Source organism: Lissotriton vulgaris, chromosome 9 (genome assembly GCF_964263255.1).
Source record: "Lissotriton vulgaris chromosome 9, aLisVul1.2, whole genome shotgun sequence".
Classification (NCBI taxonomy): domain Eukaryota; kingdom Metazoa; phylum Chordata; class Amphibia; order Caudata; family Salamandridae; genus Lissotriton; species Lissotriton vulgaris.
The window spans coordinates 238457715-238478187 of NC_141697.1; the positions used below are offsets into that span (position 1 = coordinate 238457715).

General features: G+C 40.2%; 1 protein-coding gene across 1 annotated transcript in view; it reads left to right on the forward strand.

Annotated features, from left to right (window-relative positions):
- LOC147689897 (uncharacterized) overlaps nt 1-18671 on the forward strand; it is a 50756-nt gene extending 32085 nt beyond the window's left edge. The window contains exons 2-3 of the mRNA XM_086939451.1: nt 9137-9153; nt 17925-18671. Of these exons, the coding sequence (XP_086795577.1) occupies nt 9137-9153; nt 17925-18452 (545 nt within the window). The 3' untranslated portion in view covers nt 18453-18671. The remainder of the gene's footprint in view (nt 1-9136; nt 9154-17924) is intronic.
- The last annotated feature ends 1802 nt before the right edge of the window (nt 18672-20473 follow it).

Here is a 20473-nt window from a genome sequence, read left to right on the forward strand (position 1 = left end):
ATGATGTTTAAATTCAAGACACCCCACAGAAAGACTAGGCCCATGCAAGACTCACTACCCATGGGCATAAAGGTTGAAAAGTAGGCAAAATGGTTGCAGGCCTAACAACAATGCCTGCTTTCAAAATGGCCACTTGCCTCCCAGCACATGGCCAGGGCCTGTAGCAGCACTCAAAATGGCCCCGGGCCACATGGCCTGTCCCTCCCCATGAACACCCCCAAAAAACGAAAATCACTGAAAAATCAGCACAATCCCATTCCATCCATGCCCTCCATGATGTTTAAGTTCAAGACACCCCACAGAAAGACTAGGCCCATGCTAGAATCAATACCCCTGGTGAAAAGGCCACAAGTACAGCCCCAAAAAACGAAAATCACTGAAAAATCAGCACAATCGCATTGCATCCATGCCCTCCATGATGTTTAAATTCAAGACACCCCACAGAAAGACTAGGCCCATGCAAGACTCACTACCCCTGGGCATAAAGGTTGAAAAGTAGGCAAAATGGTTGCAGGCCTAACAACAATGCCTGCATTCAAAATGGCCACTTGCCTCCCAGCACATGGCCAGGGCCTGTAGCAGCACTCAAAATGGCCCCCAGCCACATGGCCTGTCCCTCCCCATGAACACCCCCAAAAATCGAAAAACACTGAAAAATCAGCACAATCCCATTCCATCCATGCCCTCCATGATGTTTAAGTTCAAGACACCCCACAGAAAGACTAGGCCCATGCAAGACTCAATACCCCTGGTGAAAAGGCCACAAGTACAGCCCCCAAAAACGAAAATCACTGAAAAATCAGCACAATCCCATTCCATCCATGCCCTCCATGATGTTTAAATTCAAGACACCCCACAGAAAGACTAGGCCCATGCAAGACTCTCTACCCCTGGGCATAAAGGTTGAAAAGTAGGCAAAATGGTTGCAGGCCTAACAACAATGCCTGCATTCAAAATGGCCACTTGCCTCCCAGCACATGGCCAGGGCCTGTAGCAGCACTCAAAATGGCCCCCAGCCACATGGCCTGTCCCTCCCCATGAACACCCCCAAAAATCGAAAAACACTGAAAAATCAGCACAATCCCATTCCATCCATGCCCTCCATGATGTTTAAGTTCAAGACACCCCACAGAAAGACTAAGCCCATGCAAGACTCAATACCCCTGGTGAAAAGGCCACAAGTACAGCCCCAAAAAACGAAAATCACTGAAAAATCAGCACAATCCCATTCCATCCATGCCCTCCATGATGTTTAAGTTCAAGACACCCCACAGAAAGACTAGGCCCATGCTAGACTCAATACCCCTGGTGAAAAGGCCACAAGCACAGCCCCAAAAAACGAAAATCACTGAAAAATCAGCACAATCCCATTCCATCCATGCCCTCCATGATGTTTAAGTTCAAGACACCCCACAGAAAGACTCAGTCCACCCACCACTGAGTACCCCTGGGCAAAAGGCCCCCAAACAGCCCAAAAATCGAAAATTCCAAAATTGTAGTTGCAGCAACTGTAATGCCCCAAACAAACTTACTTGTGAAATTTCTAATCCAAAAGTGATCCAAAGAAAGTCAAAAAGGCCTCAAATCCAAATATCCAGCAGCATCCACAAAAAGTAATCCTTCCAGCTCCAGATCCAAATGAAAAGTGACCAGGAGATGGACAAAGCACTGGGAGGAGCCTGCTGGACAGGAACAGGAAGTTGAAGACTGTGGGGCACTTCCTTCCTCCCACCCCCCCCTCCCCAAAATGGACTCCTCGCAAAAAAAGTGCAGGCAAATGTCAACCTAAGGAGTTATTCAGTTAAAAATCATCATTTCAAGAAGGTTTATGCTGCTTGCTGGTGGATTTCTTGTGCAGAATTGCAAATGTTATATTTTCGTGTGTGCGAGATTGTTGCTGCTCGCCGCATCTCAAAGCTCGCAATTGCAAAGTACCGCGATACGTGATCACGGCGTACTCGCGTTGACAAATGCTCGCTGTAAAAGTTGGCAAGCCGCGATTACGTAATCGCGCTTGCCAAATTCCCGCGGGATCCCGCAGCAAGATCCAAAATGGCGCAGCACTCGCAAAATATCAAGAAAAGTAACTCGGCAAACGATGATAAACGCCGCGCGCCGCAAAATTGTATCACCAAGAAAAAAAAAATCCGCTGCGTGCGAATTTGCGGATTTTGCAGGAAATTCGCAAATCTCGCGGATTGCGAATTTACCGAAAATCCGCAAAATCCGCGAGCGTAACAGATTTTCCGCCCATACTTAGTTGTAATAAGAAATCCTGCCAGACTGTCAGAGAATCCATTTTATGCCAGGAGTCGATCCATCATGTATTTCCCTTCTGAGAGAACACGGTCTCCCGGCTCAAGTCTGATAGCCACAGCGGATCCATTGTAAATAGGAATGCAGTTCACTGGGCCCTAAGAAACACTAGAGGCAACCTAGCTATTTCATACTCCTGTAATGTAGTTCATTAACAAAACTTTAGAGTGGTATGCTGGTATGTGCATTCTAAGCATGTTAGAACTGTTTGTTTCATTCATGCTGGTAGCAACATGCATGAGTGCTGTTTTAATTATACTCTGTGTGTTTGGTATTTACTTACTAAGGAACAGGAAGAAACAGGAAGAAACTGTTGAAATAAACAATTGTAAATAAATACCTTTTTTCTTAGTGCAATGCTTGAATGTGCTTTTCTGAGACTGACATTTGGCCTGAATTACGACTGTAACCCTGAACTACTTCAGGGACTGTAGTAAACCAAAAATAATTGTTTGGAGCTACAGTAACCTGGAATTCCTTATTCAGAGATGGTTCATTAAACTAAATGCCTTCACCCAGAGGTTGAAAATCCAAGCCTTGCAGACCTGGGCCCTATTCCCAGGATGTGCAACAGTTTTATTCCACTAAACTGTAAAGATTGTTCCACTTTAAATTCTTTTTGGATATCAGTTGTGTTGATGCCCTGTCTATTAAGAGCTGAGTTGAGGCCCAGACCCAAGGTGAAGTAGATAAGCATCCCCCATTTCCTCTTTTGGCTACCAGTTATAAGGATGGTGTCATGTTTGAATGCAGGTCCACTGTTTACTTTCACTACGTCGCACTGTGTATATTCAACTACCCTCTTCAGAGTCACTACTTGTGTGTGTGCACATTTTATTTTATGTAATTTAATGTCTGCCTATTACTTCCTGATTGTTACAGGTCCAGCTGCCAGTAAATGAGGCACCATTGGTTGTATGTATCCATATTATTCTCTGTCACTATATTTGCAATCTTACAGAAAGGAATATCTGGTCCTAATGAATCTCTTCAGATGTGTGCTAAGAGTTTTCCACAAGCAAAAACATTGTGAGGGCTTATATTGGAATGAATTACACCCCAATTTTTAACCACTACCGTTTGGGACAAAAATAAAATTGTATAGGTCCTCCAGGAACAATTTTTTACAAATCTCTTTCCTTTGATGTCACTTCATTATGTATACCTATAATGAAGCATGCCGCCTCATGGTGGCTAAGAACTTTTGCCCTTTAATCTATATGCACTAACTACAGACACACTGACTTACTCCGCCCCGGTTGCTCCTTTTTTGAATCACTGACCACAAGCACATTTTGGCTGTTTTGCATACTGATGCAGCACATGCACTAAATTGGGGTTCTTCTGAATTGTGATAGTATACAGTTGTATCCAGCTTCCATTTCCTACCTGCAGATCCACTTGCTGATACATCTATGAAGTATGAAACACAGCCACACTAGGAGATTATCTTATCATTAACAACTCCTGACAGAATACCTCAGGCCAAGATCCTTGAGTATTGTACATCTGGACTGAAACACAAATTAGGACTCTGCCAATCACAGTGATAAGGTTCACTTCTAAGGACTCTTTATTTTAAAACGAGTCAGCGTTACAATAATTTTTTTAGATGTGCTCACGTCACGTGTGAACTCCTGTGTTGCTGCTGGAGACGATTGTCAGGAGCTGGTAATGATGATTAGATCATCTACTAGGGTGCAGTGTGGAGATGTCATACTACAAGACATAGGTATGACCGGTTACTGCTTATAGCGTAAAGATAAATTCCCCCTTTGACTACCTCTTGAAGTATCTGTATTACTGTGTGTTCCTGAAGAAGGTGATTGGATGTAATCAATGCCCACACCGAAAAGTGCGTTGACCGTTTTTGGAAAAGTGACCCCAGTCCACAACGCTGCGATGGATAAAAATCAAAAATGCTTTTCGGTTGTTGTTTGTCCAGTGTATGTGTAGAATGCTAGGTCATAGTATGAATGTAGTGTATGAATGTAGTATATGATATGGAGGGACTTTGGATGTTTGTATGATAAAGCGGAGTGTTATATGGGGGTTATTCTGATTTTATGTAAAATTGTACATTATTTTCTTTGTTCTGAGAAACATGTCTGTCACAGTACATGGAAGAAATTGTTAAAATATAAATATAGACTTTTTAATGAGATTTGTTTACCGAGACCAATGAGTATATAAAATCTAAGAAAGATGAATAACATGGTCTGTAAAAAGATACTGCATATGTAGCATACATTTATCTAGGTATCACAACCAAGGCAGTTGTAAGATATACGAAAAGAAATAGGGAACTTTCTCCAATATGGTGGAAAAAAGAAAGGATCTGAGGAAAAGAAACAGCAGATTGATTTTCTAAACCTGGTAGATGCTATTGAATGTGACACATTTGCAAAACCAATTTGTTGTCAGGAGAGGTCTTATCAAGTTGGATTACAATCTAAATAAAACTGACAAAGATGTATGGGTGCTTTGTTATTGTGTGAAAGCATAACAGCGGTTCATTGTCTAGCCTGGGGTACCACCTCATGTTAACCACTGTTGCTGCGTCATAAAGGAGGTCCAGGCTGCTCTGGCTGGGCTCTTTAAGAACCTGTCAGAGCAGTGGTAGAAAGCAGGGAGCACCCCTTCGGGAGAAGAGGGAAAGAAAGGGGCAGAGAGCGGTGGAGGTGGATGTGCGCCTGGATACCGTATATTTTTTATTTTTTAACGGACAGGGGGGAGCGAGCATGTTATATACAGATGCCCTACTAATCCTCTGCTTCCTACGTAGCTGTTGAAATCAGAGGTTGATGATTTCGGAGGCCACACATAACCTAGATTATTGACGGGTAAATAGTAAATTAAGGGGATATATTGCACCTTGGGGTTCTGAGTGACATCATAGACAATTTGACCTCTGATCTTGTCTATTTCATGTCACTGATAAAATCCCTCAATTGAAAAGATTACTGTAATTCACTACTACCCTTCTATATAATTCTATATATGTGCTATTGTTTACAATGGGTGTTGGGTTAATAAACAATCAACATTTTGAATCAATGAGAAGGAATGTGTAGATGACTAAATACAGAAAGTTGGAATGAGGCAGCGATTAGATGGTGCATTCTCCTCTTTGAACAATTGCTCAGATCTTTTTAAAAATACCACTGAGTGGATGTTTACCCTGAGGGAGTGGCATTAATTTTCTGCCTTAATAATACTGTGGAGAGCACTGACGATTAACACAGCATTTTTCATGAAAAGAGCATTGACGCAGACGAGGGAGGGTCACGACCTTGAAAGTCTGCAGCTGGTGATGCCTTCCTCTGGTGTATTGCATGGGCGGCAGGGAGCTCCCGCACTAGGATCTGCTCTCTGTGCATGGTCCAACCCCAGATCCGGAAAAATTAACATAATTATTTTAATTAAAAATAATCACAATTATTCTCCATTGCACTAATTTAACCGTTTATATCTGGCTCATCTTGATGTGCTGTGCCACCACCTGACTGCATTTAATGACTCAAACTGCCTTTGATAGGGCGGGGTCTTGCCCAAGGGACGCACAGCCACAGCCAACGCTGTATATAAATACCAAACTCTCAGCAAAGCTTTCAGATTCTTGACTGACCCTCCATTCAGGTAAGAGATGAGCTCTGGAAATGTGGTTTGTGTTGGTGGAAACTCTCTGATGTGGGTGCATGTTTCAAAGTCTTGATGCAATTGCACATATGTAGGTACATGCATAATTTAGGCATCAGTAGTACTTGTTAGTATGTTTTCGATATATTTATCTGTGCAAGCTGAATTTTTGAAGTTGATTTTTTAAGTCAGAACTTTGTGTGTGTACTAAAAGAAAATGAAATTCGCTGGAGAAACTAGACAACTCCACGTGTTTCATTAAAATAAATGTTGTTGGCCTAGAAGGAAAAAGGCACTTGGAACTGCTAGCACAATTTTTTTTTTTGTCATTTGTCTAGTAAAGTGATTTGAAAACTGGAGCAGTCAGATTGCTGCCACAGTTATTAACTTTAACAATATTGTAATTTCTTTTATCAAATGTTTTCGCCTCAACAATAGAACCTAAATTGCCGTCCAAAGCACCCCCTGCCCTCCTAGCGGCCCGTCTTCTTACATCTTGGTATCTCTCAATCTAATTCTAAGGGCTTGTTATCTCCTCTGACATGTTCCACAAATGCCGCCCTGTCCAAAACCCAAGTACTGGTCCCACACTTTCCGAAATTGTCTTTCCCTATTTTCCATCTCATTAGCTAACATCTCCATGCTCAAGAGTGTGGGTCCTAGTGACATCACCAACCCACATCGTTGTATGGCGCCTACGAAAAGTATTAGGCGCTTGTATCAAATCAAAGGAAGACAAGATGTGAGATACAGTGACCGTCCAGGTTCACACAATCTGAATAAGATGATTTGCTGGAATATAATTCAGGTTTTCTGATTTCTGAGCCTCTAATTTGGCACCTAAACTGAAATTTCTCTGCACATTTATGCAAATATCAATAAATACACTTAGTAAATACATGCTACCTAAGCATTAAACAGGAAAGAGACATTCCGCTATTGTGTTTTCAGCTGTAAAAACAAACAAATGCAACTAGGTTGGCACCATTTAAATCTTACCAGATGCATATTTCTTTGTGGCAGTATGAGTGTATGTTCACAGCTCCTGTCGGGAATTAGGATACAAATAAGCCCACAGCCCTTGTGCTGCATCAGGGTTATGTTATTGCTGAATAATAGATCGCTACAGTTCAAAGATTAAGTTTCCTGTTCATTGTTTTGTTTTCTCTGATGGACTTTTTTTTCCCATCACAGACCCTTGTTTTTTCTTTGGTGACATCGAACCACAACCTTGAAAGTCATGGACCACTGTAAGTGCTTGTTGTTTATTGGCAATTTAAATAAATCACATCAGCCCAATCGGTGACACACCATAGTAAACCAATGCAAAATAAATACATTAAAAATATAACAAAGTGTTCAAAATAATCTCAAACTAAATTAACAACCATTGTTCTATGGTAATACAGCAATAATGTAAATAAATTGGATTATTCTGCAATACAATCATAGAAACAGGGTAGTAATGAAGGGTTAGGTGAACTGTGTTCACGCAGTAACAACATGAATGTTCATTTATACTTGTGAGCCTTCATCATATGAGCGCTTGAATACACTAGCTAGATTTTCTGTTGTTCATGTGAAGCGAGTTGCCTGGACTTTTAATGTTACTCTTGATTAGTTGCAGGCTTACTGGCAGATTATACAAAATTGCAGCACAATCAAAGACTCGATCATTGATCTTCGAGCCAAACTGAGCAAAAGGCCAATAGGTGTTCAATACAATCAATTTGACCCATTTTGATGCCATAAGTGTCAAAGTTATCGAAATTGTCCACACATTGACAGGGAAGTGGGTTGTATCCTCACTGGTGAGACTCTTTCTAGCCAGTAGGGTTAGTGATAATAAAAAAAATCAATTGGCATTTAATTTTTTCAAAAAGCTCAAAATCTAGCAATTTACTTGAAATATACATTTGCTATTAATCACTTGTTGATAAGTTTCATAGAATGAAGAGTGCTTTACAATATAGGTGTCGGTGAACAGTTCATATATTGTCATGAATCAAGCATTTCTAAACGTCTTGATTTAGAACTAACTCCAGAATGTGTTTTAACTTCCATAGTGGAAAGAGGGAAAGATGTTTGTCCTTGTCGCTCACAAAATAAACTCAAACGTAATCTACAAAATAAAAAATTTTGAATAAAATTGCATATATAAGACAGTATCAAGTCAGCAACTAAAAAATTGGGTAATTGGCTCTAATGCATATTTCTTCTGGCGCATACGGTGAAATAAAATATTTACACATTATATATTCCCATTGCACATCATTGCGTAATGCAGCTGTGTCTCACAGATGTATTTACTTAGGGGTGTTTACAAAGCACAACCATCAATCACTCTGCTAGAGTCTCTTGTGATCTTCTTTTTGATTTTCCAAAGGTTGCCGAATCATATGAAGGTGTAAACCAGCAGTGTTTGGCATCCAGTGTCAGAATTACAGGCTAAACATATAAGAAACATTCGCATAAAATATAATTAACAGATATAGGCAGTCGGTGGGAAGCAGCTCACAAATCAGACATGGATCAAGCTGTATGTTGGATGTCCTTGGTCAAAACAAATGTTTCTCAGAGACTCATGTGCCCCATTAGCAATGGTGAGCAATGTAAATGACCTGATAACAAAAACAATTTCACTAGAAAGTCACTTTTATTCATGGAATAATAGAATACTGTAGGGAAAATGCAATCCCGATTAACAAAGGCCAGGTTGCAGCAGTTTTGCATGTGGAGAGGTCACTTACAAAATAGTATGTTCTGCCACTTCTGAAAATGCTTCTGCATTTGTTGATAACCAGGGGAGGAAGTGTGTGTGTTTCACAGGCAGCGTCAGTGGACAAGGACAATTAAGAACCCAACTTTCACAAAGTCATATATTTATGCCAGGAGTAAAAAGAAAGCTATTAAGCACACTCTATGTTTTTTTTATTTTACACACTTTGATGAATCCATACTCCCAAAGTATATTTCTTTTCTTGGATAAAAAAATTCTTTCTTCAATAACAAAAATGAATATTTCTTTAGAAATACTTTACTATCATGTCCGAGCAGAGGTAATACTGTGCATTAGTAGAATAAACCCTGCATTAGGCAACCATGTGGCACAAATGGAATTTTGTTCAAATACATCTATTCAATTATTAATTCAATCCATTATTGTCTTTTTGATTTGCAGCACAAAAGCAGAAGCAGGTAAGAAATTGTACTCTATACATTTTAAGATGGTACAAACTTGGTGGCAGAAGTTAGTTTTCTATCATGAAAACTCCTACAGATTCAAAGGGTGCCATTTACTTTCCTCATACAGTGTGCAAAATAAATCAAAAGGAGAGTAGCTTTTGACACAACTTCCGACTGCAGACTTTCACTTAAGTGTATACTTGAGTGTCTCCATCCCTTGAAATCAGGGAGTGGAGCCATCTAATGCTGATTTTACAAGAGTAAAGTGCCTATTAGTAAATGCTCCTACATAAATGGAGCTCTCTGCCAACTGTGCGAAGATATCCCTAAGGAAAGATAGCAAAAATAATTACAGTATATTAATTGAAAAAAGATCAAATACAATGTTAATGCAAACTATAAATGTAAAATAATTTTACAATTATTTATAACGAAATAACATACAAAGTTACAAGACATAACTCATCAAAAGAAACTTTTATTAAATATTGTAAGTACATTATTTACTTTCTAAAGATAACCAAAATAATAAATCCTACCTTAAGTAGCTTTAATATTTTTGATTAATATTTAAGAAATTCATTAAAAAATATGTTTAACGAATGTAAATTATTTTTTAATTTTATGAAAAGCTTAAAAATATTATTGTACGTTTTTTAAATAAGGTATATTTTAAAATAATAAAATATTCAATTATCTATTTTGTATATTTTTTAACACTAAATTATTTCTAATTGAAATGCCAAAATCATTTATTTTTACATCATTTTCCATGGATTGTTATTTTAAGTCACATCCCCCATTAGTTTCATAGGGGTGTGTTGCAGTGATTGGTCATTTGTGGTACCACACTTACTCCAAGGACGGGCTGCAATACATTTAATCTGTTTGTGGCCTTTTGTGGTTTAGTAAGTTTAGAAGTGAAGTTTGTGAATGGTAATTGTCTCACACTTTTGCGGGTGTGTTTGTATTAGCATCTATCTGCCTAAATCGCTCCATTGAGGAGCAAATATTCCCCATGTTACAGCCACTACTGCTTGTCACTCCCACATTAATTTCTAAATCATACGCTTATGTGTTCAGATATCTCTGCCACTAAGAAAAGATCCGAGAAGTAGAAGCGCAAGTCTAGTATCGTAGGAAGCGTATGTAATTTAATAGCTTTTTGTAGCACACGCGTAGTACCACTGTAGGGCTACCACACATACTATAAAATGCAGTTTGTGACTAGGCCTCAGTGTCTGTAATGACCTGAAGTGGAGTAGTCACCCTAATGGAACACTGGAAGATCACCACACCCAGAAGAAAGACTCAATTTCTTCTCCACTGATCAGTGACCATGGATTTTACAATTCCCTTCTGAAATCTTATTCGTTTAGATTAAAGATTATTAACACATATTTGGGAGAAGCAGCTGAGAATCTTTAATCTTCTAGGCTTTTGTTTGTTTTTTATTTGGGAGTGCGGATATGTCCCCTTGGTCACACCATTGTAGCAGGTTTACGCCTCATATGTCCATGGTGATGATATGTGACCTCTTCTTCCTAACCAAAGTCCTGCACTCTGACCTAACGAAAGCCCTCATCTCATGATACTAAATTGGACTTATTCTTGTATCTCTTATTACCATTCTACTTCTAATCTGCTAGAGACTCTTTAGCATATGTTTTGCTGTAAAGCGCTCTGATAGCCCTGGGTTGTGCCAGCGCTATATAAAACTCCTAAAATAATAAAAATACAATAATCTCAGTTGGAGCTCTCTTTACTTTAAAAAAGTAAATTCATTACATAACATGCCTTGCCTAGGTAATTTCCTTGGGGGGCTGACTTATAAAATTATCCTTTGAATTTTTATCAGAAAAATATCCATTAATCTCTTAGCATCTTTTAGTAGTTAATGTATGTAGGTTTCAGAAAAGGTTAGATAAAATGTTTGCAAAAGTGTTTGCCACAGTGGTTGATGGTAAATATAATTATGTAAAGTGCTTGCAATGTTCAATACTGTAAAAGCTATCCAACTCAAATCCGTCAAGTCTTTCTTAATAATTTGTTTGCTATGTCTTCATATGTAAATGTCAACCTATTTTTATTAAATCTGTAAATTACCAATCACATTGGTCATATTGATCAAAAGTCCATAAAACAAATACAACATTCATATATTCAGATAAGCATTGCTTCAATCTGACCTAAACACAAGTGGAGTTACCTCTCTTTTCAATTGGGAGGTTGTTAATTCTGTTAAATTTCTGTGCCCCTGATACAAACGATCTCCCTTACACATCTATTGAAGACTGGTGAAACTTGGCCTGCGGGCAGCCGGCACATAAAGCAGTTGACTTCCAAGCATTCAGTCCTCTTGATAACACCCACAGAGCTCTCCACAATGTCATAGAAAGTCAAATTCAGTTGTGTTGCTGAGCATGTGCACTCAGCTCAGCTTGAATAATCTCTCAAATATAAGCATTACATGTATTGTAGAATTGTACAAATGCACTAATTTCAGTTGATTTTCTTACAATACAGATATTTTCCCCTTAAATACCAGGTTTTATTTGTTCAGTAAATAAATACCATTGATAACTTTATTTCGACCACTGTGGGCCATAAAAGTACATATTAAAACAAACATCGTAACATAAAAATCCATTTGCAAATGGTATATAAAATTTGATTAAAATGAATTTCATATATATACACCTATTTACAAACAAATCTATCATTATTAAAAATAGAATTAAACCAACTGATATGTTATCAATGCAGTACAGAACATACAGTGCAGACCCGTAATCTATTTCAAGTCATTAAATGGGTTCTGCGTTTAATCCACATGCAATGTAAAAAAACGGGAGACAGCAAAAACAACAAGGGGATTTGTGTCGTATTTTAAGACTCTGAGCACATGATCACACTTACGGAAACCCAAGTTCTTACAGATAGGTTTAACCCAGCGACGGCATGCCAGCCCATATGCCGGACAGACAAAGAACACATGACTTTCATTTTCCAAAGAGTGTTCGCACACCGGGCACACAGAACATTTATTAGCGTCCCAACGGCTAGTTAGTGACCTTCATGGTAGTGTACCCAATCTAAACTGTAAGTACAGCTTTCTTACTTGGGGAGGATGTATCATGTCAAGGAATTCTTCTTTTTTGTATTCTACTTTAATATCGAGGAATTGGGTTGTTAATGTACCAACTGAGCGGCTAGTTTGCAGAATCATCAGGTTAAGTGACCTGTACCTTTTTATCAGATCCACCCTGGAACGCACAGGGCAGGCTGATTCCGGGGATTCCCATAGCTCTGGGAGGCCTAACCCAGCACACAAATCCTTGATGTGGGATAACCATGGTATTTTCTTAGTTTTGAGGGAGACCCAAACCAATCTCCTTCATCAGATTATATTTTTCTCAAAATAATGCATTTCATATTCCTAAATCAACTTGTAATTTTTAGTAAAGTAGTTTATTTTTCATCAAATAGCCACTATTGTCTGAGCATACTCTGGCCTTCAAGTACAATTTCTCATGTATATTACCCCATCTATCGCTTTTTCCACCCAATAAAAAGCTTGACATTCTTTTATAATATCCCCATTGTCAACAAACACCAGCTCTTCATTGTATGTACATTAATTAGTTTGGTCTGCAATGTCAACATATCAGCTTATTTTTCTCATCAAATATTCACATTTAACACTGGTCCAAATAGACAGATCCAGCCGCTCCTGCCCATGGGTTACCAGATCATGCCGGGTGGGCCACTATATGCCAGGGATGCCCCTCAAGAAGCAAAGGATGCCCGTCATATGCCCATTTGATGTTAGGTATTGCCACAAGATGTCACCAGGGATGTCCACTAGATTTAAGGTGTGGATACCAGAAGGGCCTACTATATATTAGAGATCTCTGTTCTATGCCAGGTATGCCCAATACAAGGCAGGATTTTCCATCTTTTATGGTTGTCCATCAGAAGCCAGGCATAGTTTCCACAGCAAGGGATAGCCACAAAATGCCAAGAATACGCTCCAGGAGCCAGCAACAGTGCCACGTACCAGGGATGTCCATGAAATGTGATTGACCCAAGAGATTTTTAGGTGTCACTGCCGGATGGATGTCAAGGCTGTCAATTGTTAGAAATTGGGTTCCTAGTTGGCTGGGGTATAATCCCTGGTCAAACAGTAATCACAACCTCACTGAGGGAAGGGACAGGCAGTCCCTAAATGAACCTGTGCTCTCCCTCTGGTAGCTTGGCACAGATCAGTCAGGCGTAACTTTAGAGCAATGTGTAAAGTATTTGTGCAACACTTCAAACAGTAAAACTGTTAAAACATCACACAAAAGCATTCCTCACCAGGTTAGAAAAACAAACAAAATACAATAGGTGGAACTGGAGTAATGAATGTTTAAAGAATTAACGGTAAAATAGAGTTAAAAAGCATACAGCCCCAACTGGGGATATCTGGTTGGGCTGGATCGGGTCAAATCCAAAAGCTGAGGCCAACTGCGATGGAGCGCGGGTACAGTACAGTCACAGATCACTCCCACTGAAGATTTACCTTCTCAAGTTTTGTGCCAAGACTGCCATTCTGTGGGGAAGAAGCTTGCTGGGAGCAAGGAGAGCTTTGCTGGCTATGGTCATTGGAAATCCAAGAGCCAGCCAGGTATCACGGATGGGTCCGCTGGAGCCTCGCCGTAGTGATCCAGGGCCACGGACAATGCTTGCTGTGCGAAGACATTAACTTGCAGCAGCTCGCACTGTTTTGTTGTGCGAGAGGCACGGTTCCAATGCGAACAGGCCCGCTAACTGTTGTAAGGATCTCAAAAGCTTGATTCAAAGGAATCAAGAGCCACACCAAGGGCTCAGGACCTGGAGGCACCTCGTGGGAGTAAGGAGCTCATTGAAGACAGGTCCAGGGGTTGTGGGGAGCCTGCGATGTGCCTGAAGCTCAGATTAGGAGGCCAGCAGACTAGCCATTTGAGTCACTCTGGGGTCCTTGGTTCAAGATGGGTTCCAGCATCAGTTCTTCCTTCTAAAGTAAGGGGCAGCAGGCCAGCACAGCAAGTCCCCATCTCCTTCAAAGTAGCAGTCTAGCAGTGTGGAAGTCCTTTCAGCAGAACAGCAGTCTTTCATCATGGAAGAGTTTCCACAGATCCAGATGTATACAGACGTGGTAGTGTCTGAGGTCCAGTTCTTAAACCCAGTGGTGCCTCTGAAGTGGGTAAACTTCAAAGAGATGCCTTGAAGTGCACATATGCCCTGTCTCTCTGCCCTGGCTCCAGACTCACTACAGAGAGGTGTGCAGGCCTTTGTGTGGGGACAGGACACAGCCTATTCAGGTATAAGTGAGTCTGGGTCCAGCTCCTCCCTCCCCCCTGCTAGGATAGCCCATCAAGTCAAACTTAAGCTCCCATTGTGTGTGGCTGTCTATGTGGAATACACAAAGCCCAGCTGTCACCCACCCCATACATGTGATCATAGACCGGCAGCACACATCAAATGGATAAAGCAAAAAAAATTGCAACATTCTAAAAGTGTCATTTTCAGAATTGCTAATTAAAATCCTACTTCACCATAAGTTGTGATTTTAAATTGTGATTGTGAAACTTAGGAGACTTATTTGTTCCTGAATTGGAGATTAGACTTATACAATGGAATAAGCAAATCCCAATGTTATCCTATGTGAGAGATAGGCCTTGCAGCGGTGAAAAGGGATTTTAAGGATGTTTCACTACCAGGACATGTAAAACTCAAAAGTACATGTCCTACTTTTTAAATACACTGCACCCTTCCGTTGGGCTGCCTAGGGCCAACCTTAGTGGTGACGTATAAGTATTAAAATCGATGGTTTGTGCCTGGCAAGAGGTTTAACTTTCCAGGTGTACATGGCATTTTGAAACTGCACACACGGGCTCTGCAGTGGTAGGCCTGAGACATGTTTAAAGGGCTAATTAAGTGGGTGGCACAACTAGTGCTGCAGAATCACTAGTAGCATTTAATTTACAGGCCCTAGGTAAATGTAGTACACTTTACTAGGCACTTCCCAGTAAATTAAAGATGCCAATTGTTGATAAGCCAATGTAACCATGTTTAGGGAAAGAGTTCAAGCAATTTAGCACTGGTCATCAGTGGTAAAGTGCACAGGATCCTAATGCCAGAAAAAATGAAGTCAGCTAAAACAATAAGTCATAAGGTAATAATTAGGGAAAACCATGCCAATGACGGATGGTCTAACACACACCCAATGCTAAAAATACCCACCAGATGCCATTAGTAGCGATGTGACATTCGGAGGCTACAAGCAGCTATTACATGTAAACGGTGACTTAAGAATGTCCAATTAAAGTCAGGGATGCCATCAGAGAATAAGAGTACCCGCTTGATATCATAAATATCAGCCAGATGCCACTGGTACTCAATATAAGCCACTGGTGGCCACTAGTTATTAGGGATGTCCTCTTCATGCCAAAACACTCACCAGATGCAAAGTTAGACCACCAGTTGATAAGGCGGCCACCAGATGTCAGGGATGCCTATCCTGTGCAATGAATGGGCAAAATATGCCAGGGATGTCCACTGGATATGAGAGGAGGAGTAGATGGCAGAGATGCCAACCTTACATACAAGAGATGCCAACCATACAAATATGCACAAACAGATCAATATAAACAATAGCAATAAACATCTACGCAATATTGTATATCCAAAATTGCCTCTCACATTTTGCTTTACTAGTTGCCACCTGTATATTTGCAATTCTCACTCTGCTGCTTAGAAGAATTATATAGCTTAGCCCCAGAGGGGATGAGGATGTTCCAAGAAGCACAGACACACCCAATCAAATGGTGAAGTGCTGCAGAGCCTGCCTTAAATCCGGTATTTGTAAAGCATGAACAACTTACCCCATAGGATCTCAAGGTGCTGGAGGCCATCGGGGAGATTAAGTGAGCTATTGCCCAGAGTCACATAGTGCTGAGCTGCCACCTGGGATCGAACCGTGAGCCCTGCGCTCCATAGTCAGCTGCCCTGGCTGCTGCACCACACCTCTACTTTGCCTTGGCATAGACAGCAGGAGGGCTGCAAGCTGCTTTTCTGTCTCCTAAACTAGATGTTGGTGAGGTGTCTGTACAGTCCCAAGATTTTTTTTAATTATATATATACAGTGTAATAGTAGCCACTTTGTCGTTATGGTTAAGGTTACCAGAAATGGGATTTCCTCAGATTTTTCAATATTCATATATATGTGTCCAATTGACTCCACAAAACTATTGTGTTTTCTACATTGGAGGACGATGGAAGGTCTTGAGGTGACTGGTCATGGAAAAGCAAAGATAAAAGGGTGTAAAAGGGGGTCCCAACAAGTGTTTGGACACCAAAGCATTTTTCCGTAGACTTTGAACTCATGCAAAGCAGCCAAACGTCCAGTCACATTTTCCATGAAATGTGGTACATTTACACATTATGGTGTGCTGGAGGCCCTTGTGGCCTGTGATGCGAAGTCCTGCGTTGGTGATACATTATGCACTGGCTGGTTCTGAAGGAGCTGTTGAAAAAGAACTTGCAATTTGAAGGACTGTCTTCAAGAAGTGTCATGCAGTGGTGCTTCTAATGAGGCTGTGGGCTGCGATGGAAGTCCTGCACCTGGGACAACCAACGCTCTGGTCAGGAGGCCAGCCAACTAGCCCTTGTAGTCACTCTGGTGGTTCTGGGTTCAACCTCAGACAGCCAAGCCTCACATATGTACTCTTGGAAACCTTAGTGAATTATCAAATATTACATGTGTATGCCAATGTTAACAATAAGGTCCTAAACAATGTTTTTAGGGGGGGGGGGTTAATATCTGTCACACTTTGCCTTTTTAGTACTTTTAAGTAACATTCATAATATTCTTCCAATGGAAATGAATAAACAGGAAACTCTATTATGCTTAGCTTCTAAATAAATGAAAATTAGGAAATAACATAAAGTAGATGTAACCATTTCCAGTTCATTTTTATTATTTATTGTGTTGTTAGAACGAATTACAAGATATGGCTTCTCCCTCCTGCACCCTTGTGAGTAAAACCAGAGCAGAATTGAGGACACAGCATTAATTGATGATCTGCCGAGATCTATATTGCCATATGTGACTTCTGATCTCATTGACGATGACATCAATTGCGTAATCAATGGCAAAATGTTTGGTGATACAAATCTTTGAAAATAGTTGCTGTACTAAAAATGGTCTAAACTGTTCATGATAATCCAAAATTTTAAAAAATGGAAAACATTTTTCATGTTATTTACGTGCTCATACGCTGCGAGTATTTGTATGAAAATTGCATTCTTTTACATGCTGTTACCGTTCCCAAATCAAGGGCCAATATTACATTAAGATAAGTAGGTGTGGTTGCATTACTGTGCCATCACAAGATGCCATATGAGGATGTCGGATTATACCAAGAGACTTTACAAATGGAATTTTTGCCACAGGAGACAGAGCCTCACAGTGGGAAAATATCATTTTGAATAAGGCTCTGAGAATCCTTCACTGGAACTGCTGAAATATACAGAAATTGTGGTGGTTTAAAAGAGACATGTATGCTTGTTCTTTGAAGGTTTGGTATCATGCAGGTCATTGCTTCACTGATCACCCAATAAACATGAGGACTGTGTGCATTGTGCATGTGTATTGTGGATGCTTCTTTTTGTTAAATGACTGTGCTTTACACTTAACAGAATTTTGTTAACCATAAACTGATCATCTTTCCATATTATTTTCTATCTCTTCTCACTAGGGAAAAGAAAGTGAAAGAACCTGCAGAGTTCAAACAGACCTCTCTGGACGAAATCAAGACCAAGGACAAGACAAAGGACAAGAGAAGGGTCATGGCCAACAACAAGGGCAAGGAATCACTCCTGGCAAGGAAAAAGATTATGGAGCAGGACAAGGTCATGGCCAGGAACATGGGAAACAAGGAGTTGAAGAAACATGCTATGGAGTAGCACAGGGACCCGGTCAAGGAAAAGGTGAAAGATATAACCAGGGAAAAGACGAGGGATATGGACATGGAAAAGACCACGGAACAGACCAGGGAAAAGACCAAGGATATGCTCAGGGAAAAGCTGAAGATAAACATCTTGGGGGTGGCCTGCGACAAGACCAGCGGCAAGGCTATGGAGACAAACTAGGAAAGGGCCAAGCAGAGAACAAGGGAAAGGGTCAAGAACATGGAAAAGAAGGAAAGAGTCTTGAAGAGGGCAGAGGACAGGGACATGAAGGAAGGTGCCAAGGGAAAGACATGGGACAAAAGCAGGGAAAGTAACTCAGCCAGTTTCTAAGAAGAGAACGTGACGGGGAATCCAGAAAATAAAAGCCGTAATCCATTATTGCATGTTGTACCACATAGGCATTCCACATGCATCTCTTCAATTAAACATCCCTAAAACTGTACAATCAAGTTCCATCTTGATATTAAGATGTGACATTGTTAAAATGGATAGAGTTGCAATGTATACTTTAAAATAAATGCATGAATCAATTATCACCTCTTCAGTGTATTTTTTGCCGAACATACATTTTCATTGATTTTTAAAACCCTTCTATCTTGAATTATGTAGAACATTAGAGAAAAGTATTTGCATTGTAAGCTCCAGGAGCATACTGCGTATTTATAAGTTGGGTTTAACTCCCTTTCAATAGCTCAAGAGCTAAAACTCATCAAAAGCACATCTACGTTGTTGATTTCTATCCACACAGGTGTTCTGTTAAAGCAGTTGTAAAAGCAATGCTTTGAATTTGAGAGAAATGTAGTTGCGCAACTTTATCTCTCACATCACATATTCTTTTAAATCCACAGGTCATGGTACAAGTCCAGCCCATTCAAACTTCTCATCCACACATAAAAAGCCCTACACAACACACAACCAGAATACCTGAACATCCACTTACACTTTCACCAACCCACCAGACAACTATGCTCTGCCTCACTCTCACTAATCCACATTCCTGCATCCGCAAAAGTAAAACTGGAGGCCCCTTATTCTCCCACATAGCATCCAAGACATGAAACAACCTTCCTCAACACCTCAGAGCCTCCTCCTGACTTCCTGAATTCCTCAAGATGCTGAAGACCTGATTCTTCATATAAACACCTTGAGGACCACAAACCTACATACCGATCCAAACGCCTGGATAGCCCTTCGGGTGATTAGAGCACTACTTAGATCAATGTAACATTACATGGTGAGCTTCTGTGGCTTTAGTAACTCCCTTAAATTCTACAATAAACTCTCCCTCGTGTGATGCTTTTTAGGATGAGATGATAAGAATGTAGCAGTATTCAAATAGAAGATGTAAGGAAAGAGATGCAAAAATAATAAGAAAAGCTCAAAATGGGCGAAAGTTGAACAGACAGAAGAGAAATAGAGCGAGAGGTGTAAGAAATTGATCTGCTTAGTGTACATTTCACTATAATTCTTTGTTTCGAACTTCTGGGTTCTTGACATCTTGTGTTGAAAGAGACCTGTTGAAACACTCCCAAACACATATTTGGTGGTAAAACTGGACACCTTTTATTAAATGCAGTCTCTACTATTGTAACATTGATTTGACTGCTTCTTAGACTCTCACACTTCCACTGGAACATAGTAAGATATGAGTACCGTATTGTAATGCAACACCACCCTGCCTGTTCCATTTGGGTCAGTTAGAAATTAAGCATGATATTTTTTCCACACTTCATAATATATGTCATGCATTCCAGAGCGCTTTCTCAATCCCTAACAGTTGTGCTGCAGTACTCCTGTTTCATAAGGATAAAATACAATAAAATAGAATATCATATTGGCGTGAAAAGATCAAATATTTTCTGTACGTCATTAGTCAACTTGTTATTGTAGTGCTTATGAGGAATTGAATGTTGTATAACTGGACCAGTTTAAAATAATGTTTAGGCATTCACACGTTTGACCTAATGACTGCCCATCTGTTCAGGCCGCTTAGCAAAACTTCACCTACACTGTTAGAATCCATGTATTTGATGGGAAATACTCACAATGCCCAGTAAGAAAGGCTGGGGTGACAACGCTTGCTGTCTTCTAATGTACTAGTGAATACCAGTGCCATCATTGTTTCAGGAAGAATTTAATTCCAGACTCTACCTCCTCTACTCTGTGTAGCATCGCGTGGAAGGGCCAGCAGAAGTTTAAATGCCTTTAAAGTAGGCTCAGCTGAACTGGTTTGTGGTAAGTGAAACTGGATAGCAGAAGAGTTTCCCATAGATGCCTCAAGTCAAGCAGGACTTTTATTTGAAAAAAGTTCTCGTATAATCAAAGTAGCACTGGA